The sequence below is a fragment of the Vombatus ursinus genome, unplaced genomic scaffold (genome assembly GCF_900497805.2).
Source record: "Vombatus ursinus unplaced genomic scaffold, bare-nosed wombat genome assembly UNPS02014779.1, whole genome shotgun sequence".
NCBI classification, from domain to species: Eukaryota; Metazoa; Chordata; class Mammalia; order Diprotodontia; family Vombatidae; genus Vombatus; species Vombatus ursinus.
The window spans coordinates 33264000-33289029 of NW_020954557.1; the positions used below are offsets into that span (position 1 = coordinate 33264000).

The 25030-nt window shown below is 33.5% G+C and overlaps 1 protein-coding gene across 1 annotated transcript in view; it reads left to right on the forward strand.

The window, feature by feature from the left end:
- The window catches only part of CERKL (ceramide kinase like), a 181238-nt gene that overhangs the window by 73284 nt on the left and 82924 nt on the right, over positions 1-25030 (forward strand). Inside the window, exon 2 of the mRNA XM_027865957.1 lies at positions 780-1022. Coding sequence (XP_027721758.1) covers positions 780-1022 — 243 coding nt within the window. The remainder of the gene's footprint in view (positions 1-779; positions 1023-25030) is intronic.

Sequence of the window (25030 nt, forward strand, 5' to 3'; positions counted from 1 at the left end):
TTACATATATGTATACATATATTTATATACATATATATGCATATATATGTATATATGTATATGGAGAGAGAGACAGAGACAGAGATAGAGCGACAGAGAGACAGAGACAGACAGAGAGACAGAGACCTGGTCATATCAGCCCTTAAACAAACTCATTTATGTGGCACATTGAGGATGGATTGGAGTTGGGATAGAATTGATGAAGGGCCTGAATGAGTGGTGTCTATGTGAGTAGAGAGAAGGGGTCAGAGAAAAGAGATGTTATCATTGTGGATATGACAAAATTTGATGACTGATTTTCTCTGTGTTGTGTGACAGACAGGGAGGAATTGAGGACAATGCCAAGGTTATGGACCTAGTGCCAGAGAAGAGACTTACCTAGAAAAAAAGAAAGGTGGTCAGCAGTGTGAAGTACTGAAAAGATATCCAGAAGGAGGATTTCAAAATGTTTTCAAAAATCAGATTTGGCAATTAAGGAATGATTCATAATGATAATTAGGCAAATTTCCCAATTGACAAAATGATAAAAAGGAAAATGACAAATGTTTCCTTTGCATTCTCTTAGAACATATAGCATAACCAACACTTTAAAAATATGAAGAATTATAAATTGACTAAGATCACTAACCACTGCACATTACATACCTGTTTCTCTACAATTAATCAATAAGCATTAATGAAGACCTACTATGTGCCAGACACCATACTAGGCAATGGGAATAAAAGTTTCTGGAATGGACAGATTAATTTTTAATTGAAAATTTTCTTTTCTTTTCTAGGTAATTCCAAATGTGGCTTCTTGAGTAAAGAGGAATTTATTGAGCTCAAAGACTTATTCTCTGTGAAATTGAAATGGCGTCGATCTGCCAAACAGCAGAAAGGTGGTACTTTGTTAGGTATCACACTTTTTGTATGTATGAAAAAGGAACAAAATAAACTGAAGGATTATACTCTTACTCTTAATAACTTAAGTGAAGACCACTGTTTCTCATGGGTTAGAGATCTGAAGAAAATTTTAACTGGTAAGTACTGTATTGTAGAAATATGTTATTAGAATATTAGTCAAGCCTGAATGAGCAGTCTTATCTGTTCAACTCATGATTGTCCACTCCAATGTGAAAGAACCCATGGAAAGGTATCTGAAAAGGAGCATTGAGGGGGCAGCTAAGTGGCGCAGTGGATAGAGCACCGGCCCTGAAGTCAGGAGGACCTGAGTTCAAATCCGGCCTCAGACCAAACACTTGATACTTACTAGCTGTGTGACCCTGGGCAGGTCACTTAACCCCAATTACCAAAAAAAAAAAAAAGAAAGGAGAATTGAGGACAAAACAAGGATGTCGAATTTTTTTTTAAAAAAAACCTTATTTCAGTGAGATTCAAGAAGTTAGAGGACTGTTGCTTGGGTAGGTAGAAAATCATAACTGACAATAGAGAGAAGAGGGAGTTGCACAATTCTTTCTTTTCTTTTTCTTCTTTTTCTGTTTTCTCTGCCAAAAAAAGATGGTCTTGCTCAGAAAGTGATAGAATGAAAATGGGTAATGGAGTTGCCAAACAAGGTAAGTCAAGAGATTTAAGAGCACCTAATTGGAACTGATCTGTTTAAATACCAATCGAGCAACATCCTCTGGTACTGGAAAAAAAGGGGGGAGATGTGCTTAGTTACTACATCATTTTAGTGATACTTGAAAGATTGTTGAAAAATGGGGAAATTGCAGGACTGGATAAAATATCATTTTGATTTTTTTAAAAGAGATTCTCCAAACTATAGGCTTAACTTGGGTTACTGATAGGATTCTAGAATGACTCATTAAAAAGATAGTATGCATCCAGAAAAGGTAGTATTGATCACAGAGGATCAACATGGGTTTCTTGAGAACAGATCATGCCAGACTAGCTGTTTTTCATCTTTTTCTCAGGGTTACTAAACTGTTAAATTGGAAGAAGGCTGTAGAAAAAAAACTCACCTAAATTTTAACAAATAATTTGAGAAAGTATTTCATACTATTCTGTTGAAAAAGATGAAGAGGTAGGCTGGATTACAATAGAAAAAGATCAATTTAGAGCAAGTTGAATGGCTCAGACTAGTTGTTACTGATTCAGTGTCATTTTTGCAGGAGGTCTCCCCTGGAGTGCCCCAGGAATCTGTGGTTGGCCCTGTGCTATTTCACATTTTTATCAGTGATGGATAAAGACATAGCCGGCATGCTCATTAAATCTGAAGATGATCCTGAGGTGGGGATGAATAGCAAGCACATGGGGTGACAGACTTAATAGGTTATGTTGGGCTAAATTTAATGAGATGCTATTCAAGAGGGGCAAGGATAAAGTTTTACATTTGAGTTTAAAATAAACTTCCCAAATACAAGTTAGGGGAAGGATGGCTGGAGAGCAGTTTGTCTGTAAAAGATCTAAGAGTTTTAGTGGATTGCAAGCTCAGTAGTCATGTGTTATGAAAGCTAAGAAGGCAAATGTTATCTTGGACTGAAATATAGTTTGTAGGATCAAGGAGGTCCTACTGTTCTTCATCTTGGTCAGGTCACAGCTAGCATATTATGCGTTGCTCTAAGCAGTATTGTTTAAGAAGGACTTTGATAAATGGAGAATATCTAGAAGACAAGAACTAGGACAGTGAAGGATCTTTTATTTGTGACACATGCAGATCAGCTGAAGGAACTGAGAATGGATAAGGGGGGAGAGACATGATATCTGTATTCTAGAATTTAAAAGGCTGGCACATGGAAGAAGGGTTAGACTTGTTTTTTGTTTGGCCCCAGAAGGCAGAACCAAGATCAGTAGGGAAGAAATTGAAAAGATGAATATTTAGGCTCTTTTTCAGGAAAAATTCTAACAATTAGCGGTATCCAAAAGTAAAATGGGCTGTCTCAGAAAGCTGTGAGTCTTCAATCAGAAACTAGATGATCGCTGGTCAGAAATGCTGTAGTGGAGATTGTGTTGGTGTATTTGGAGGCTGAAATGCCTTCCAACTTTAAACATTTTGTGATTCTCTGATATTGTTTGAATCATGTTTACTTGCTCAAGCCAATATTAAAGGAAATTATTCCCTGGAGTTACCAGGTAGCTGGCATGTGTGCTAGATAATAGTATGATAATTTCCTAATATTAATTATTTTCTGAGCATAAATCATAAAAATGATAATCTAGGTGCTGATCATTGAGAGTAGATTGTGGCCCCAAATTGATCAAAGAAAAATGAAAAGGATCCATATATACAAAAAAGTATGTTTAACAGTGCTTTTGTGAGAACAAAGAGTTGGAAACTAAAGGGGCTCAACAAATTATGGTATATGAATATAATATAATGTTATTAAAGACATTAAAAAGAACAAATGAGATGGATTCTGAGAAAACCAGGAAGAATTATGTGAATTGATTCAGAATTAAATGAGTAGAACCAGTAAAACAATTTGTAAATAATTATAACATAAATAAAAACAATTTTGAAAGACTTAAGGACTAATTATTGTGACCAACCAACTTTCCAGAGGACCAGTGTGGAAGCATGGTACCCATCATCTGACAGAGAGGTCAGGAACTTGAGGTACAGATTGAGGTAAATTTTTAGGACAAAGCTAATGCATCGATTTGTTTTACGTGGGTATCTGTATGTTACAAGGTTTTATAATTTTTATAGGAGGACTATTGATGTTTCTTCCCTTCCTGAAAAAAAAAAGAAAAGGGCCATTGTAGTATTTCTTTTTCAATGTATGGAAAAGAACAAGGTTTAGGAGCTACAGAAAAGTAAGGCAGCTTTGAGAGTAACATGTTGAATTTTTTTAAATGCAAGCTCTGCATAAAGAGATTTGTGGGTTTATAAACAAACCTCTTCAGTTCATCTGTGTATACGGAAATGCTCATATCTGCTGGTATTTGTCTAGGACTCAATAACAAAACTATTTAAAAAATAAAAATGAAGAGAGTAGTATTTTAAAAATGCCTATTCCTTGAGAAATGTAATATTAATTGGTGCAGAAAATAATTATTTCATTGACACATGCTGTCAAAATAACTGAATTTCATGAAATTTTCAAATAAAAATTTCTTTAGTAGTTTAAAGTGTTTAAGCAATAGAAATTACTACTATATAGTGTAAACATCTAAAAAGGTAATTTAATTAACTGGAAGCTAAATCAAGACTATTTTTCATCTCTAGATTTGGGGATTGATTTTTCATAGAACCACATATCTCCCTTGCTTTGATTTAAGCTTATTTCCTCTTGTTAGCTTGTAGCAGACACAAAGAAAAATTGATGTGCATCCTTCTCATAAAAAATCTTTTCATATACTTTGATGACAATAATCAAACAACTCTGTATACTTTTCTTCTTTGGGCTAAATAACCACAGTTATTCTAACTTCAATTCCTGAGATGTTTTCCAACCATTTAATGCTCTTTGTAATTCTGTTATGAATCCTTTGTAGTTCCGTTTTAATTGTCCTATGACAAGCTCTGGTTTAAATTGTATAAAAAGATCTAATGAGTATAGTGTGTAACAGAAGTATTATTCTCTAGCCCTTTAAATACTGTGACCTTCTGTTGCTGGAAGATGGGGTTAAAAAATTCAGGGTAAGTCATATAGAGCTTTGAAATTCCTTTTAGACACTGTACTTGAACCTCAAGTAGCTACCATCAGTTAAACTAGTGCCTAATTAGTGTAGCACAGGTGTGAAGATTAAACTTATTTTTGTTGTTATTCCCTCATTTCAGTCCTGTCTCTCTTCATGATCCCATTTAGGATTTTCTTGGCAAAGATTCTGAAGTGGTTTGCCATTTTCTTCTCCAGTTCATTTTACAGATGAGGAAACTGAGGCAAACAGGATTAAGTGACTTGCCCAGGGTCACCCAGCTAGTTAAGTGTCTGAGGCCAGATTTGAACTCAGGTTTCCCTGACTCTAGGCCTGGCACTTTACCTACTAGGCCACCTAGCTGCTCAAGACTTATGACTAAAAGGATTGATAGAGATTCTACTTAATACATTCAGTCATATTTTTATTTTTATGTATTTCAAAAGACAACAGCATTTTCATTCAAAATGTACTTATTAAATGCCATTGCCTAGTATGTACCAAATACTAGGAATACTAAGATAAAACAGTATTTCCCTTTATAATGCTTACTTTCCATTGTGAGGAAATAATATAAAAACAGATAAATAAATGCAAAAGTATATAAAGTCAAGGAGTTTCTGGAAAGAGGGGAAGGCACCAGCAATTGGGCATATGGTAGGATCAAGAATAGTCCATGAGTAGAGTCCATACTTGGGCTTCCCCTTGAAGAAAAGAAGGATTCTACTTGCCAGGAGGGAAGGGTGCAGTGCATAGATGGTGGATAGCTTGTCCGTGCAAAGGCAAGGAGACAGGAGATAGAAATGTCATGAAAGGGATACAGCAAGCTGTACAGTTTGACCAAAACACAGACTACATAAAGGAGAAAAGTATGCTTTTTCTACCTAGATGTCTTACCTACATCTCTACATCTCGTCCATAAGAAAAGGATTACCACAGAACTTCTCCACCCCATCCCAAACCCAAGTCAGTGAAGATTATGCAGCATTTCAAAGGGATAAAATTAAGGTAAATTTTAAAACCTTCCTGTGAAAGAAAAAACAAAGTCTCAGAGGTAAGAAATCTCCTGAAGGATGAAAAGTGAAAGTGAAAATCTTAGGTTCATGATAAAAGCTTTATTGGTTTAAAAAAGCCTTAGCAAAAGATCCCCATAGGGATAAAAAGTGAAAGTGTAATGTAAAGTGAAAAATTTTTGAGCTGAGGGGTAAAAAACCAAATAACCTCATCATGAAAGGGGGAAAATATACCTTGATGTGAAGAAAAGCAGCCTCAGCCCAGGCCACTTGTTGCTTTGGGCCTTAACTGGTTGTGGAAGAAAAGGATCTCAACATAGTAAAGTAAATAAAAAGTCATTTCTCAACCTTCCTTCTCAAGGAAAAGCCTTCAGCCAGGTCTGCTTCAATGGAGGGAATGAAGGGAGCAACCAAAGAAATAACAGAGGGTCAATGTAAAAGTTTTGCCCTCCTCTCTAGCCTTTTGCCAAGGAAAGGGCTTCAACTAAGGTTGATTACAAAAGGAAGATGAATCCTTGATATCCAGAAAAGGGACCCTAACTAAGCCTGATCCCCAAGGAAGGAAGAAGTCTAACCAAAGGAAAGACGTTCAGGCAAAGAAAGATCCTCAACTTGATCTGATCCCCAGAGTAGGGAAGCACCAGGACTCAACCCTAGATGCCTCAACAACAAAAATGAACAAACAGACAAACAAACAAACACACAAACAGAAAAAGACTTTTTTGATGCCAAGAATGACCAAATACACAAAGCCAGAAGAGAACAAGTAAAAAATATCTATAATTCGGATTTCAAGGGAAAAAAAACCCCACAACTTCCCCACAAGAACAAATAGAAATCCTTGAAGACATGGTTTAAGAGCTTACAAAAAGAGATAACAAAGAAATGAGAGCAATGGAGAAGAGGTTTGAAAAAAAGAATCAACAACTTGGGCAGAGCCAAGATGATGGAGCAATAGGAAGCAGGACAAACAGATATAGAAAATATGAGACCCAGTCCTGAAGGGGAAATTGAAAAAAAACTACAGTGAATCATTTGTCCAGGTCAGGCTCACATAAACAATCAGAGAGAGGAATCTGTGGACACCAGGAATGTGGTCTGAGCAGGAGCATGCCATGTGTGGAGCACTCCAGCACCCCAGGAAGAGGCAGTGGCATTGAAGGCAAATTGTAACAGTATGTGTCAGCTGGCCTCTTTGGCAGCTGCTGTTCCAGGTCCCAGAGTTACGGTGGACTGAGAAGGGACCTGTGTCCCAGGGCAGTATTCCTCTATAGGGAGGCCCTCAGAACTATAACAAGAATGGTGCTGGTTCACAATCAAACAGAAGCACAATGGCTTAGACTCTGGCAGCAGAGTCAGATCTCAGTTCCAGTTTCCATAGCAGTCTGAAGCCTGTAGAGGAATGATCAGAGCAGAAATTTCAGACCAAAAGGGAATCAGCAATTCTGTCACTCTGAACCAACACAACTTCCCAGCTGGCTGATAGGAACTGAACCCAGCAGCAGTCTACTAATGTGGAGACTGAAACACAGGTCAGGACTTGCAGAGTTCGAACCAGAGATTCAGTGATCAGACTTTTACCTGGATCAGACAACTTGACAGAACCAAAACTTACAGATCCCATCCCTGAGATATTGGAATAACCCAATGCTCAAGAAAGCAGCAAATGAATACCCATACAAAGCAGTAACATAACAGCTTCTCTCCTTCCTGCCCTAACCCCCACCCCCAGAAGTGTGTGGAGCTCAGCCATCAACTCTGAGATTAAGAAGTGGGCTGGAAGAATGAGCAAATAAACAAACAAAAAAGAATTCCACCATAAAGAGCTATTATGGCAGATAATAAACACAAGGCACAAAAGCAGAAGAAGAGACAGACTCTAAAACACCTGTAAGCAAAGCCTCAAAGAAAAACATAGCTTGGCCACAAATTCAACTAGAATTCCTGGAAGAAATGAAGCAAGAGTTTTTGAAAAGAGTTTTAAAATGTTTTTATGTATAAAATGAGAGAGTGTGAGGGAAAAAATGGAAGAGAAATGAGAGCTATGGAAGAAAGAATTGGAAAGGAAATTAACAGATTGACAGCTAATGTCTCCATGAGGCAATAAGAAATATTAAAACAAAATCAAAATACTGAAAAAATAGAAAAAAATGTAAAGTATCCTATAGCAAATATAACTGACTTAGAAAACAGATCAAAGAGAAAAAATTAAGAATCTTTAGACTCTCTGAAAGCCATGATATAAAAAACCCTAGGTATCATATTTCAAGAAATCTGTATCATATATTTAACAATAAAAATGCAATGGAGGGCAGTGGACACCACTTGAACTTAACTTTTATCTAAATTAAATCTAACTTAAAAAAACTTAACTTTTATCTAAATTGGTCAAAAGAATGCAGAACACACAAACACACACAAAGCTTGTTGTAGGAATACACTGAATTCAACAAGGATAGAGATAAGAACAAGAAGAGGGGAGGAAGATAGATAAGAGGGATGGTAGATTCACAGACGGATTAATCATAAGCAAAACAAACCCCAAGTTGTAGAGGAGATGAAAAGGAAAAAAAGGTATGAGAACTTGTAAATTTTAAGGAGGGATTAAGGAGTACCAAGAAGAAAAAATATGAGAATAGGATAGAAGAAAAAAATAGAATTAATCAATATAATTATGAATGTGAATAGGATAAATTCATTCATAAAATAGAAGTTACCAAAATGGATTAAAAAGCAAAGTTCAAATAATACCTTCTTTAGGAAATCATATTTAAAACATAAAGATTCAAACAAAATTAAAACAAAGGGTTGGAGAAAATCCTATTATATTTCACCTGAGTAAATAAAAAAACACAGATATAAATTATTATTTCAGATAAGGCAATAGCTAAAACAGAATTAAAAGAGATAAAAATGGAAAATGCATTTTGCTGAAAGGCAACAAATGGAATTAATTTAGATACTTAACAGATATGCATGCGATGGCATAACATGTAAATATCTTAAGGAAAAACTCAATGAATTTTATGGAGAAATAGATAGTAAAATTATAGTAGTAGTATCCTCAGTGTACTCCTTTCAGATTTTGATATATCTAATCAAAATAAACAAGAAAGAAAGTGAGACCTGAATAGAATTTTAGAAAAATTAGATATGATAGGATTCTCACATTTATTTAATGGAAAGAAAAAGGAGTATCCATACTTCTCACTTCTATGACACCTTTACAGAAATTGATAATATCTTAGTAATAAAAACTTCATAAACAATTGCAGGAAAGCAGAAATATTAAAACACTTTACTAACCACAATGTAGTAAAATCAAGTATATGGCCACTGGAAAAATTATTAAAAATAAACTGGAAATGAAATAACTTAACCCTAAAGATATTGAATTTTTTGGATGTAACCAAAATGGTTCTTCAGGGAAAATTCTTATCTCTAAACACTTTCATTAACAAAAAAGAGAAAGAACAGATCAATGAATTGATAAATGAAAAAAAGCCTTGAAAACCAATAAATTAAAAATATATAATTAGACAACAAAATGGAAATACTGAAAATCATGGAAGAGATGAACAAAACTGAAAAAAAATAATTGAATAAATCAAGGTAGGAGCTGGTTTTTTTTTTCAGGAGGAGAGTTTAGGAAGCAATAAAATAGATGAACCACTAACTAATTTGATTAAAATGAAAAAAAATCAAATTATCAGCATTAAAAATGAAAAAGAATTCACAGTAAAATAAATAATATTGTTAGAAACTTTTACCCAACTATGTGTGAATAAAATCAACTTAAATGGCTGAATTAATATTTATAAAAATTAAAATATCCAGTCATCAGAACAAGAAGTAGAAAACTTAAACAACCTAATCTCAGAGGAAGATTTTAACAAGACATAAATTAACTTCCAAAGGAAAAAAACCCATGAGCAGATGGATTCACAAATTAATTAAATTAAACATTCAAAGAACAATTAATTCCAATCTTGCATAAACTGTTTGCAAAAATAGCACAAGAAAGTATCCTAATAAATTTCTTCTGTGACACAGATATAGTCTTGATACATATCTGGAGTGTAGAACTAGAAAAAAGATAACTATAGACTAATATTCCTAATGAACATCAATGTAAAAATTTAAAAAAAATTATCAAAGAAGTTTAAACAAGATACCACAAAATAACACACCATCATCATGTTTCTTTATACTGGGAATGTAAGTTTGGTTTAATATTGGGAAAACTACAAACTTAATCATCTTAATAACAGAAACAGGAAAAGCATATATTATCAAGAGATGACAAGAAAGCTTTTGACAAAAATACAATCCCCATTTCTGTAAAAAAAAAAACACTAGAAAACACTGGGATAAATGGACCTTTCCTTAATATTACAAATAGTCTTTATCTAAAACCAAGACCTACCCTTACATATAACGGAACCAGATTTTACTCTTTTTTTCCAAAAAATCATGAGTGAAACAAAGTATTCAATGTCACTACTTGTTTTTTTAATTTTAATTTTCAGTTCTCAATTTTCTCTCTCTCTTCTGCCCCTACTCTATCCATCAAGAAGGCAAGCAATACAATACCCATTATACTTGTGACGCCATGCAAAATATATTTCCATATTAGCCATGTTGCAAAAAAAAGCAAGAAAAATAACAAGTGAAAAAAACACACTTCAAACTTCACTAAGAATTTATTAGTGATCTCTGGAGGTACATAGTATTTTTCATTAGTTCTTTGGAATTGTGGTGGATCATTGTACTGATCAGAGTAGCTAAGTCTTTCACAGTTGATTATCATTACAATATTGCTGTTACCATTTAAAGTGTTCTCCTGAGACCTGAGTTTGAATTAGACCTCAATCATTTACTAGCTGTGTCCCTGGACACACTAGGGCAGCTAGGTGGCACAGCAGATAGAGAGCTAAGCCTGGAATTCAGGAAGACCTGAGTTCAAATCTGGACATGGATACTTACTAGCTGTGTGACCCTGGGCAAGTCACTTAATCCTGTTTCCCTCAGTTTCCTCATCCATAAAATGAACTGGAGAAGGAAATGGCAAATCATTCCAGTATCTGTGCCAAGAAAACCCTAACTGGGGTTGCGAAGAGTTGGACATGACCAAAACAACTGAACAATAAGTTCCTGGGTAAATCACTTAGCCTCTGCCTGCCTCAGATTCCTCAATTGTAAAATGTGGATAATAATAGCAGAGTTGTTGTGAAGATCAAATGAAATAATATTTAGAAAGTGCTTAGCACAGTGCCTGGCACATAGCAGGTACTTAATAAATGTTTGTTTCCTTCCTGCAAAAAAATAAAATGTCCTCCTGGTTCTGTTCATTTCACTTTGCATCAGTTCATATAAATGTTTCCAGGTTTTTCTGAAATCATTCCATTTGCCATTTCTTACAACACAATAGTACTCCATTACAATCATATACCACAGTTTGTTCAGCCATTCCTCAATTGATGGGTATACCTTCAATTTTCAAATCTTTACCACCACAAAAAAAAGAGTTGTTATAAATATTTTGTGCTTCCAGGTACTTTTAATTTTTTTTTAATCTCTTTGGGATGGAAACCTAGCAAGCAGGTATTACTGGTCAAAGCATGCACAATTGTATAGTCTTTTGGGTGTAATTCCAAATTGTTCTCCAGAATGGTTAGATCAGTTCACAAGTCCACCAACAGTGCATTAGTGTTCCTAATTTTTCCATATCTCCTCCAGCATTTATTCCTTTTCTTTTCTGTTGGGTTAGCCAATCTGTTAGGTGTGAAGTGGTAGCTCAGAGTTGTTTAAATTGCATTTTCTAATTATTAATAATTTAGGGTACTTTTTCATATGACTATTGATAACTTTGATTTCTTCTTCTGTAAACTGCCTATTCATATCCTTTAACCATTTATTAATTGGGGAATGGCTCTTATATTTATAAATTTGGCCAAATTCCTTATGTATTTGAGAAATGAGATCTTTGTCAGAGAAATTTCATGTAAATTCTCCCTCCCAATTTCCTGCTTTCCTTCTCTAATTTTGGCTACATTATCTTTGTACAAAATTTTTAAAATTTCATGTAATCAAAATTATCCATTTTACCTCTTGTAATTTGCTTATGATATCACCCTTTATGCCTAAATCATGTATTCATTTTGAACTTATCTTTTGTATACAGTGTGAAATGTTGGTCTATGCCTAATCTTGTCACATGGTGTGAGATATTGGTGTATTCCTGCCAGATTGTTTTCCAGTTTTCCTAGCAGTTTTTGTGGAATAGTGAGTCATTAACCCAGTAGCTTGGATCTTTAGGTTTTTCAAACACAAGGTTACTTGTGATCATTTACTTTTATATGTTGTGAACTTAATCTATTTCATTGATCAACCACTCTATTTCGAATCAAGTACAGATTGTTTTGATGATAACTACTTTATAGTATAGTTTAAAACCTGGTACTTACTGCTAGGCTGCTGCCCTTCACTTTTATTTTTCATTAATACTATCATTTTTATCATTTTGACTCAGCCTAACCATGAGCAATTATTCTTTCTCCAATTGTTTATTTATTGTCATTATTTATGTGAAAAGTGTTTCATAACCATATTCATCATAAGGATCATGCGTATGTCTTGGCAGACAGACTCCCAAGTATTTTTATTGCCTGTAGATATTTTAAATGAAGTTTATCTTTCTATCTTTTTCTACTGGGTTTTGTTGGAAATATACACATACACACACATATATAAATATATGGAATATATAATATATAGAAAATAATATATAAAAATTCTGATGACTTATGTAGGTTTATTTTATATTCTGCACCTTTGCTAAAGTTAATTGTTTTGGCTAGTTTTTTTGTTTCTTTCATGTTCCCTAAGTATACCATCATATCATCTGTAAAGAGTCATAGTTTTGTTTCCTCTTTGCTATTCTTATTCCTTCAATTTCTTTTTCTTGTCTTATTAGCACAATATTGAATAATCATGGTGATAATGGACATCCTTGCTTTGTCCTTGATTTTACTGAAGAGTCTTCCCCATTACAGATAATGATTATTCTTGGTTTTAGATAACTACTACTTATCATTTTAAGAAAAGGCCCATTTATTCACATGCTGTCTAGTGTTTTTAATAGGAATGGATGTTGTATTTTGTCAAAAGCTTTTTTCTGTATCTATTGATATAATCATATGACTTTTGTGGTTTTTGTTATTGATATGGTCAAGTGTACTTATAGCTTTTCTAATTTTGAACCAGGCCTGAATTCCTGGTATAAATATCACCTGATCATAGTATATAATCTTTGTGATATATTGCTATAATTTCCTTGCAAGTATTTTATTTAAAACTTTTGCATCAATATTTATTAAATGAGTTGGTCTCTAGTTTTCTTTTTCTCTTTCTGCTCTTGCTGGTTTAGGTATCAAGAACAAATTTGTGTCATCGAAGGAATTTGGTAGGACTCCTTCTTTACTTATTTTTTCAGATAGTTTACATAATATTTGAATTAATTGTTCGTTAAATATTTGGTAGAATTTGTTTATAAATCCGTATGGTCCTCGGGATTGTTCCTTAGGGAACTCATTTATGGCTTGTTCCATTCCTGTTTCTTAGATAGGGTTATTTAAGTATTCTATTTCCTCCTCTATTAATATGGGCAATTTATATTTTTGTAACTATTCATCCATTTCATTTAGATTGTCAGATTTGTAGGCATATAATTGGGCAAAATAGCTCATAATAATTGCTTTAATTTCATCTTCATTGGTTATATAGTCACCCTTTTCATTTTTGATACTGGAAATTTGGTTTTCTTACTTTTGAAAAAATGAAATTAACCATTGGTTTATCTGTTTTATTTTTTGTCTCACAAAACCAGCTCCTGGTTTTATTTATTAGTTTAATGTATTTTTTTTACTTTCAACTTTAATAATCTCTCTTTTAATTTTCAGGATTTTTGTTTTGGTGTTACAGTAGAAATTTTTAACTTATTCTTTTTCTAACTTTTTTTTTTAGTTGCACACCCAATTCATTGATTTGTTCTTTTTCCCTTAATTTTCCTCTTAGTACTGCTTTGTATGTATCCTGCAAATTTTGGTATATTGTCTCATTATGATAATTCTCTTTAATGAAACTATTTATTGTTTCCATGATTTGTTCTTTGACCCACTCATTCTTTAGGATTAGATTATTTAGTTTTTCATTAATTCTGGTCAGTGCTTCCATGGTCCTTTATTGAATGTAATTTTTATTGCATTATGATCTAAAAAGGGTGATTTTAATAGCTTTTTCTGAATTTTTGTGAAATTTGTATGCCCTACTACATGGCCAGTTGTTGTGAAAGTGCATATACAGCTGAGTATACTCCTTTCTATTCCCTTTCAACTTTTTCTAGAGGTCTATACTATCTAAAATTCTCTAAAATTCTATATAACTCCCTTGTTTTTTATTTTATGACTAGATTTTCTGGTTCTGAGAGGGGACTGTAATTTACCACTCTCAGGGACATAATGAAAAACATAGTAGAAAGGGACCTTATAATACCAGATAATTTGAAAAAAATAATTCTCATGGGAAAAAATTACCTATCAGATAAATGGATGGAAAAAAATGTCTTTTTAATTTTAATTTTTTATTCTGAACTTAAGAAATAAAACACACACTTTGATAACAATGTAGAATAGAAAAAAGAAAATTGCACATGAAATTGCACATCTATTATGTACAACTTGCTTTTCCTTTTTCAAAAGAATTCATGATGGAACAAGGAATAGAAAAGAATGCAGAAGACAACATGAACAATTTTGATTACATAAAATTTGAAAAAAATTGCAAAAACAAATTAAAAAAGTTAAGGTTAAAAGGTAAACAACTGGGAAGAAATCTTTGTAGAAAATTTTTCTTATAAAGGTCTCCAAGATATATTGGGAATGGATTCAAATTTATAATAGTAAGAGACATATTGAAAGGTGGTCTAATAATAACAACACACAATTTTCAAGAGAAGAAACAAAGCCTATCTATAACCACATGGAATAGTACTCCAAATGTCTACTAATTTGAGAAGTCAAAGGGGTTTGGCATTTCTTCCTCAAAGCATTAGATTGGCAAAGATGACAAAAAGGGAAAATGACAGATGTTGGAAGAGCCAAGGGAAAATAGGCACATTGATACACTCTTGGTGAACATGTGAATGTGTATAATCATTCTGGAAAGCAATTTGGAATATCTACAAAACTTTACTAAACTTATCATGGTCTTTGACTCAGCCATGTCTCTGTTGAAGAATGAAATAAGGAGTAAGAGGTGCTGTATATATTAAGAGATCTATAGCAGCCCTTTGTCATGGTAAAACAAACAAAAAACACTGTAAATTAAGAGGATGCATTCTTTTCTGTGATATATAGATGTGATTGAATACTTTTGGGTGTAAGAAATGAGGAAATGAACTATTTCAGAGATGAAAAGACCTTATGGATTGATTCAGAATAAATTGAACAGAATCATAACAACTTATGATAACAACATCAATATTATAAAAATAAGCATTTCAAAATTTCTATAAATTAGTGAAGTATGAAGTCAGCCAAACCAGGAGAGCACTTTGTACAATAATGGCAACATTATAAAGACATCTTTAAAAGCTGTCAGAACTACAATCTACGCAATGATCATCCATGTTGTTCACCTCTTGATAGAGTAGTGATAGAATCATGTGCAGAATAAGAGAAAATTGTTTTTGGGCACAGACCCTGAGGGTCTTTTTTTGTTTGATTATGCATGCTTATTGTAAGGAATTTATATTTCCCCCCCAATGAGTTAAGGGCACAGGAAGGAAGGAAGAAATAGATTTCTCATTATTAAAAAAAATTTAATGAAAAAGACTAATTCCTCCCTGAATGTACCCTCTTTCTTAATCCCTCTTCCCATCTCTCTGTTACCTTGATAAGTTGAATTAAATGTCATATCAAATTATTTTTGTGTTTTTATGTTTGTCTGTATGTTCTACCCTCCTTTTCCCGGTTCAGATGAAAGTGAGAGTTAAATGATGCATACTTTTTTCCTCATCTCTATAGACTAGTAGTTGTGTACCTTGATTATGGGAAGTTTTCTTTCTCTTTTATACGTTAGTGTATCCTTTTTCTGTCCCTCTCCTTAATTTGAGATTGGAAAGACATAACAAATCAACATCCTGGGCCAGACTCTGTGTCATCTTGCTCCATCCCCTTGTTATATTGTAAATAATTCATCTTTATAAAGCACTGTCCTATTTATTTACCTTTTAATATTTCTCTTGACTCCTGTTTGTATTTCAAAGCTTCTACTCAGTTTTGGTTTTTTCATAAGGAATGAATGGAAGTCCTCTATTGCATGAAAGATTCATTTTCCCCTGTAGTATTATTGTCAGTTCTTCTAGGTAAGATATTTTTGGTTGTAGTACTGTGTGTTTTGCCTTTTGAGGTATAGTCCATGGTTTCTGCTTCTTTGTAGTTTCTTTACAGCTGTTAAATCTTATTGTGATCCTGAACATAGTTCCTTGATACTTGAATTCTTTCTTTCTGGCTATTTATTTTAGTCTGAAAGCTTTGAATTTTAGCTATAATGTTCTTGGAAGTTTTCATTTTAGGATTCTTTTAGGGGATGGTAGATGGATTCTTTCTATTTTTACTGTGTCCAAATGTTGAAATAGGTCTGGCTGTTTTCCTTCAAGATTCCTTAACAATATTTATGTTTTTTTCTCCTCGTGGCTTTGAGGTAGTATAACAATTCTTAAATCATCTGGCCGAGATTTGATTTCCATGTTGGTTTTTTTTTATGAGACAGTTTACATTTTTATTTTTCATCCCTGTTTAATTTTTTTAATTGCTAACTTCTGTTTGGTCCATTTTAATTTTTAGGAAATCTTTTAACTGGGTAAAGTTTTGTACCTCTTGTATTAAGTTGTTAATTGATTTTCCAAGTTTCTCTGAGATAGAGCTCATTTCTTTTCCAATTCTTTTTCCTAGCATTCTAATTTAATTTATAAATCTCATTAAACATGCTTTAAAAATTTCTTTACTTCTTATATAAATTCTAATTGATCTTGTGGCTAAGATGGGTTTTTCTTTGAGGCTTTGCTTATAGTTGTTTTTGAGCTATTCTCCTTTTCAGGTTTTGTGTTCTCGGATTCTTTGTCATCATAATAGCTCTTTGTGCTTTTATGGGGTGGAGTGGAACTTCTTCTAACCATACTTCCTGGGTTGAGACCTTGTGTTAGGGAAAGGCTTCTCACAGTCCTGTGGGTGGCTTTGTATGAGCTTGATTTGTCTTCTCCAATGTCCTGCTGCAGGGGTCAGAGTAGTACCACTGAGGCCCTGTACTTCTCTGAGATCTGACTCTGAGATCCTCTCTTCTAATCTAGAAAAATAGTTCTTGACCTTCTTCTCCTCCATCCTCTCCCAGCTGGAGCAACTGAAAATACATTATTAATCTACTACTACTTTAAAGAACTAATTTTTGTAGCAAAAAATACATAAAGTATGACTATAGTCCCATAATTTTATATCATATTAATAATTCATTTATCATGGTAAAATTTGTATATATCTCCTGTTTGATTACCTGTTATATTACAATATAATTTGAATTGATAAGATACTGTTCATTTGCAAAATAATTTCACAGAGATCTCTTCATTCTAAAATTTTCAAATTTAAAGCCTCTTACTCATAAATTTTATTTATTTGTTGTAAAAAAATAAAAGCAGAAGAATTTGGGGAAGAATAATTGTTGTTGCCATAAGAAAAAGAAATCAAGGGAATAAGGACTGGCTAAGTTAATTTAAAATGACAATATTATATAAATTTAGGTGAGTTATTCAGTACCATACCAATCAAACTACCAAAGGATTATTTTAGAGAGCTAGAAAGAAAAATTAAATTCATATGAAGGAACCAAAGGTCAAGAATCTCAAGGGAGGTAGTGAAAAAAAGGGGGGAGGGGAGAAAGGGCCTAGCAGAACCAGATCTCAAACTATAATACAAAGTAGTAATCATCAGAACTATTTGGTCTTTATTGAGAAATAGACAGGTTGATCATTTGAGCAATTTAGGTTTATAATATACAGAAGGAAAAGAACACAGTAGCATAGTTTTGGATTTACGCAATGGCATTGTACATTGTTATCAAGATAAACTCCAAATAAATACACAATGATATCATTATCAAATCAGAGAAGTATTCCAGATGTATAGATAGAGGAAGAGTTTGTGACCAAAAAATAGATAGAAATGATCACAGAAAATAAAATGCACAATTTTGGTTACATGCAACTAAAAAATTTTGTCAAACAAAACTAATGCAGTTAAAATTTGAAGAGAAATAATGAATTGGAAATTTTTTTTTACAGTAAGCTTCTCTGATAAAGCTCTCATTTCCAAGATAAAACTTTCAAATTTATAAGACTTGGGGCCATTTACCAATAGATAAATTGTCAAAGGATAGGAACAGAAACTTTTCACAGGAAGAAATTCAGTGTATTAACAACCATGGGAAAAAAATTCTCCAAATACTTAATAATTAGAGAAATGCAAATTAAGGTAACCCATTAAGATTAGTAAAGATGATGAAAGAAGAAAACGGCAAATGTTAGAGGGATTCTGGGTAAACAGGCACACCAATACACTGTTGGTAGAAATGTTAATTAGTTCAGTAATTTTGGAAAAACTTTGGAGCTATGTCCAAAAAGCCAGCAAGCTGTGCATATCTATTCATCCAGCAATACTGTTATGAGACATATACACCTAAGACATCAAATAAAGAGGAAGCAGTTCTGTATTCCTTTTTGTAGTAGCAAAGAATTAGAAATTGATTTAGAATTCACCAGTTGGAGAATGGCTAAAGATGGTGCTACATGAATTAATGGAATATTATTGTGCTATAAGAAATGATAAGTTGGAGTTTCAGGGTTAATTGGGAAGAACAGATACACAGTGAAATGAACAAAACTAGGAGAATAATTTACATCACAACATTATGAAGAAAAACAATTTGGAAATTCTTTGAAACTCTTTGTCACTGCAGTGACAAATTAAAGATTACGGAAGTCTGACAACGAAAAATACTGTGCTCCTGCCAGAGAGGTTATGTACTCAAAATGAAGGATATGTTTTTGGCCATCACCAATGTGAGAATCAGTTTTGCTTGAATAGAGCATTTGTTTTGAGAATTTTCTTTTCTTTTTTAAACTGTTTATTTGAGAAGGAGTGGAGAAATTAGGAGAGAGAACAAATGCTTGTTAATCAGAAAATATAATAAAATTAAATTTAAAAAATAAAGAGAATGCAAGCAAAAAAAAAGAATGTCTATGTAAGTATGTACCTAGAAGGTGCCATTTTGACCTGTGAAATGATTGTTCTAGCAACTTGCAGATAAAAGGAAGGAGAGATTAAGAAGAGAAATCTGTGTGGTTTAATTATAATTGCATGTGTATGTATATGTATAGGTTTTCTGCACATGCGTGTGTGTGTGTGTGTGTGTGTGTGTGTGTGTGTGAAAATTGGCTCCATAGTGAAGAAATAAAGAAAATGATTCTTCTGGTCTTTAGACTTAAGGTAGTCTCAGTGAGTTAATTTTTTTTTCAAAAATGTGCTATCATGACTTAACAAAATGCTAGTCTGATGTAACATGGATGGAACATATCCTTTATTTCCATTTCTTTGCTGAGACTAGGCATAATTTATAGCCAGTCATCCTTTCGGAACCTGTTAATGCTCTTTATAATTGAGTTGAGTGACATAAGGAACTGTTTTTCTCTAGGGGTCTTCAAACCTACCTCTCTAGCACTTTTAGCCCTAGGGATAATTTTCTTTAATTGATGAACTTTAATTATATGTTAAGGAATTTAATTGGTACTTTATAATAGCAAATTATAATCCTATATAGGTCATTCACAGATGACCCTGAGAAGAGGACTTTAGGGTCTTCTCCCAGTTCAAATTATCTTGGTCAAGTACAAATAAGTGTTACTTTCTTGACTTTAAGATTCATACCTGTTGAGGCAAATCAAGAATGTCCTAGCTATGCTTTGTAAATTTTTATCTGGAATCTTAACATTTACATGTTATATTAGTATGCAAAACCATATTAAATGTTTTAAAGTCAGACTCAATACTGATGTTCATTACATAAATAGTCTCACATTCCTGGTAATTATTTTGATAATACATACTGCATGCCTTTAAGAGAATTAATTTATATAGGTACAGTGGTAATAATGGTTAAATTTTCAATTTTGAATGATGGATAAGAAGACATTTTAAAATATTTGTTACTTAGCAGAATATTATAAATATTGAAGTTGCCCAATTCAAGAGACTCTTGACTAAAGATAGAACTTTGAGGGATTTTATTTTGGGTGAATGGCTACATAGTGTCATCATACTACCTAGCTTAAAGTTTCTATCTATTTGAAGTTAACACTTTGGAAATACTCCATTAGTTCAGATATGAATAGAAGAGCTCCTATCTGTGACCTTAAATAAGAAGGAGAAATGAATATAGATGCTATAAATGTAAATTTATATTATAAGAAAAGACATTTAAAGTAGCTTTTAACTTCTTAAATTATATACATATAAAATTATTATCAATGATCTTCTGATCATCACCATCATACATATTTCTAAGGAGCTTTGGTGAATGTTATATTGAAGTTCCATCATTACGGAACAGATCCCAGCTATTTCTTTTTGTAAGACCAGTGGGTAGGTTATTTTTTTCCTTTTACTTTCTTTTTTCTTTGACATTTCCTATAATCATCATCATCATCACCATCAGCATCACATTCTTCTAATTTATTATTGTTGTTGTTATTGTTAAAGTTATTGTCATATTAAAAGTCTTCTCATCTTCTTGGTGCAGTTTAACTAGAAATGTTCCTGGGGCAAGTTGCTATCCTATTATCCTTTTCTATTTAATGGTTCACAGAATGTTGCACGAGTAGATAAAATAATTGCTTTTTGTTGTTGAATTAGGATATAAAGCCCGTCCTCTGTATACTCATTGAAAGGAAATAGCATTTCTGTGTCATGCCACTTGCAATCTAGCCATTATCCTTATCTCCTTCCCACAGGAACTTTGGTCTGTGCCTCTAGAACCTGCACTCTAGTAGCAGAGTTTATCTTACCTGGAATCACATTATTTCTTAACTCTACAGCACTCACTGATGTGCTTGATGATTTTAAGTTGGGCTATTCTGCTACCATATGTTCTTCCTTCTATTTCTTAGATTCACAAAAAGAGATTTATCACCCTGGCTGATCTACCAATCTAATTAGGAGTACTGGCCAGTATTTTAAGGTTCCTGCCAGACCTTCCCAACTGCCTTAGAGGTCTGGAAGCACAAAAATTCCCCATTGTACATTTGCCTGAGAAAAATTCCCCACTATCTTATTATTCTGCAACTCTGTGACATTATGGGTTGGACTTTGAAGGGGTTGTTGTTGTTGTTGTTATATTATTATTACTTGGTGTATTATTACCTTGGTATATTAGCAAAAAATAAAGTAAAAATAAATAAGTAACCTCTCTAGTAAAAAAGGCAAAATGTTACCAGGCTATTACCACCAGGGATTCCTTAGTTACTCAGAATTTCAAAGGAGACTGATAATCATTTAAATTATATATAATTTTGTCCTTCTGCCCTCTATAAAGGAAGGCATTGGGAGGAATTTGGTGCTCCACCCTCCATTCAGAAGCTGGGGATATACATTGTTACAAGTACTTATCCCAGACATCAATCAATCAACAAGCATTTATTAGATGCCTAGTATGTTCGAGGCACTGGTTATAAAAATGAAAAGGAAGGCATTCTCTATCCCCAAAGTGTTTGAATTCTCTCCTACTTGGCTGATATAGCATATTCATAGATAAGGAAATACAGAATATATTTAAAATTAATACAGACTTTGGGGGGCAGATAACACTAACTCCTGAGACAATAAGGCAAGGCCTCCTGAAAAAGGAGAAACTTGAGTTGAACCTTAAGTGGAAGGGAAGGAGTTTCCAGGGGCAGAGCACAGGGAGAAGGGTGTTCCATATATGGAGGATAGCTTGTGTGGGCAGAGGCACAGAGGTAGAAGATATGTTGTGTATGGGAAAGAACAAATAGGTCAATGTGATTTGAGCTTAGAGTGAGGGGAGTAATGTATAATCAACCTGGAAAGATAGACTAGATCCAGCTAGTGAAGATTTTGAGATGCCAAATGAAGGAGTTTGTATTTTAGACTAGAGGTGTTGGGGAGCCATTGATACTTCTAGACCAGAGGAATGATATATTCAGCCCAGGACAGGAATCTCAATTTGGCAGCTATATAGAGACTTCAGGAGAAAGGAAAGAATGGCTGCAGAGAGACCAATTAGTAGGCTGTTGCAATAATTCAACTGAGAGAATATGAGGACCTGAACTAGAGTGGCTGTGATGTAGTGGACAGAAGGGAACTGAAGCAAGATAGATTGAATAATTAAACAGAATTGTTAAGTTGGGGATGACTCTTAGATTCTGAAACTAGGTGGCTGGAAAAGTAGTGGTGCCATGCACAGGAATAAGGGACTTAGGAGGTGGGTAAAAGGGGAAAATTATGAGTTCTGGATTGGATGTGTGGCGTTTGAGATGACTATGGGATGGCCATAGCTGGAAATGTGGGACTGGAGCTCAGGAGAGAGAATTAAGGGACAGATATGTAGATTTGGGAGTCATATGCCATAAAGAAAGGAGTCAAAACTATGGCAGCTGACAGGATCACTGAGAAACAGAAGAAAGGGCCTAGAACAGAAGTCTCGCATAGGAACATGGGAATGGATGATGATCTTCTAAAGGAGATTAAGAAGAATTGGTCAGAAAGATAGAGTGAAAGTAGAGGTGAGCTATGACTGAACAGTGCCATGTAAACTTAGTGGGGCAATAGCATCCATATGGAAGTGGTGATCCACAGCATTAAATGCTGCAAAGTGGTCAAGGATGAGAATTGAGAAAAGTTCATTAGTGATCTTGGAGACAGAAGTTTTAGTTGAATAGTGCATATGGAAGATAGATCACAAAGGCTTGAGAAGTGAGTAGGAATTTCAAAACAAGTGGAGACAAGAAGTATAGGCAGCTTTTTCTAGTTGTTTATCTGTGTAAAGGAGGAGAGATACAGTTCTAACCTGAAGGGATGATAGGGTTAAGTGAAGGCTTTTTAAGAATGGAGAAGATCTGAGAATGCTTGTAGGCAGCAGCGAAGGAATTGATGGATAAGGAGCCAGGAAAACTTGGGAAGAGACAGGTGATGATCAAAGGGATAGAAAAAATTCCTATATGAGTCTGGAGGTAATGCAACAAAGAGCACAGGGGGAGGTGGACTTAGGAAGGAAGAAGTCTCATCTCATCCTCTGGGCAGTAATTTAAGAAAGTGAAGGAAGGATACCTCTCAGTATCAGATCTCAAACTATACTGTAAAGCAGTAGTCATCAAAAAAAAGATTTGGTACTGGTTAGGTCAGTCAGCCAAATTGATTAGATACAAAACATATAGCAGCAAACTAACCTATTAACTAAGTGTTTGATAAACCTAAAGACTTCAGCTCTGGGCTAAGGCCTCAGTTTCCTTAACTATTAAATGAAGGTTTTGGACTAGATAATTTGATCTCTAAGGTTCTAATAATACTGTATCTTGTGGCTTGAAATTAAACTAGTCACTTTTACTCTAGGGCACCTAATGAGTCATTTGAGCTGAAAAAATTTCTGGTCATGGGAATTTTTAAAATTCTTAATTGAATATTTAATTCTAAAACATTTACTCAACTGGTTTTGAATATTTGGTCTGTTTCTCAGGGATGTCATTAATTTCGCTAATAAGGAGCGTTTCATCCTCTGTTAGGAAACAAACATATGTTCTAGGTCTAGAGATCTGTTGTTACAGATAAAGAACTTGGAGATAAGTCATTTCTTCTCTTTTAAAAACTGCAATTTACAACTTGTATGTGAGGCAGAAAACAGTGGTTATCTATTTGAACAAATCAGAAACTTTAAGCATTTTTGCATTTTAAACATTTGAATAAAATTTTTATTACTTTATATATAACTTGTTATAATCTACAGATGGTTGTCATCATGGTTATAGGTGTTCTTTTTAAAAAATTCTTGATTAAGTTATATTTCAAATACACAAAGGGAGCTCTTGTATCTTGTGGAGGAATTCTTTAAATTAAAGGTAATTTTTAAAGCTAGCAAGAATCATGTTTCTGCTTTATAATTGTAATTTTAATTTTTAATTGTGTTTAATGTGAGGTATGCTTTACACAGACTTTTAAAATCAAACAAAATACATTTAATTTGGATATCAAACTATGACAAAAGTAAATGGTTGTTGTATTTGAACTGAATTATTAAAATAAATTCAGGTAACTTGCTATTGAAAGACAAGCTATGGAGTGAGATGCTCTTAGCAATATGGCCCCATCCTTCAATGTGCAATTTGGCAATTCTTTTATGAAGTAAGTTTCTTTGTTTACATTCTCAGGATGAATATTAATTTTTAATTTTTTGCATTTTAAAAATATGTTACATATAATAGAAGTATTAAATTAGCAAGTATACATTAGCTGCAACTGGTCATAGTGTGAAAAACCTGAATTTTTAACAAAATTTGGTTGTCATATACACCATCTTCCCACATTGAGATTGGATGTGAATATATCTAACACTTGATGTGAGTTTGTTACCTTTAGTTTTATATATTAACTGGGCATAGTTTATTATAAATGACTATGATACAGCTTTCATTAATGCAAATAAAATTTTATTTTCTATAATTAGACCCTTGTACTTGCAAAAACTGTTGCTGGATGTTTTAAAGTTCCTCTTTGTAAAATTCTTGCAAATATATGGGATTGTGACATGGCTCGAAGCCCTTAACTTTTGCAAACATGAACCTATTTCAGTAAAACTCAATGACAAAAGCAGCACAGATGTGAAGTCTGAGAGAGTGGCGTCTCTGCTGCCCTATGAGCCTTTGTTTTGAGAACACCCTGATTAACCCCCACCCTTCATGGTTCATTGATTCACTCATAGATCAAGTTTAAACTAGTATATATTAGCACATTTGTTTCTAACAGAGGAACAGTTGGTCTTTCTGTCGTATGCTGCTGCTTCATTTTAAACTGGGGTGCTAAAGAGATATACTTGGAATATGAAATGAGAGACTAAGATAGGGCTGAAAAATATTTTTTGACTCATATCTGTTGTATTAATATTGAATTTCAAATTCTAGCAGTACAAAAACATTATATATCTGAAGGAAAATGGTAGTTACTATCTTCAGTTTAAGTGATTGATTTCTTCCTTATACAGTTTCTAATCAAAGGTAACTTAGAAAATAGAGAAAATCAAGGTTGTAATTGCCTGAT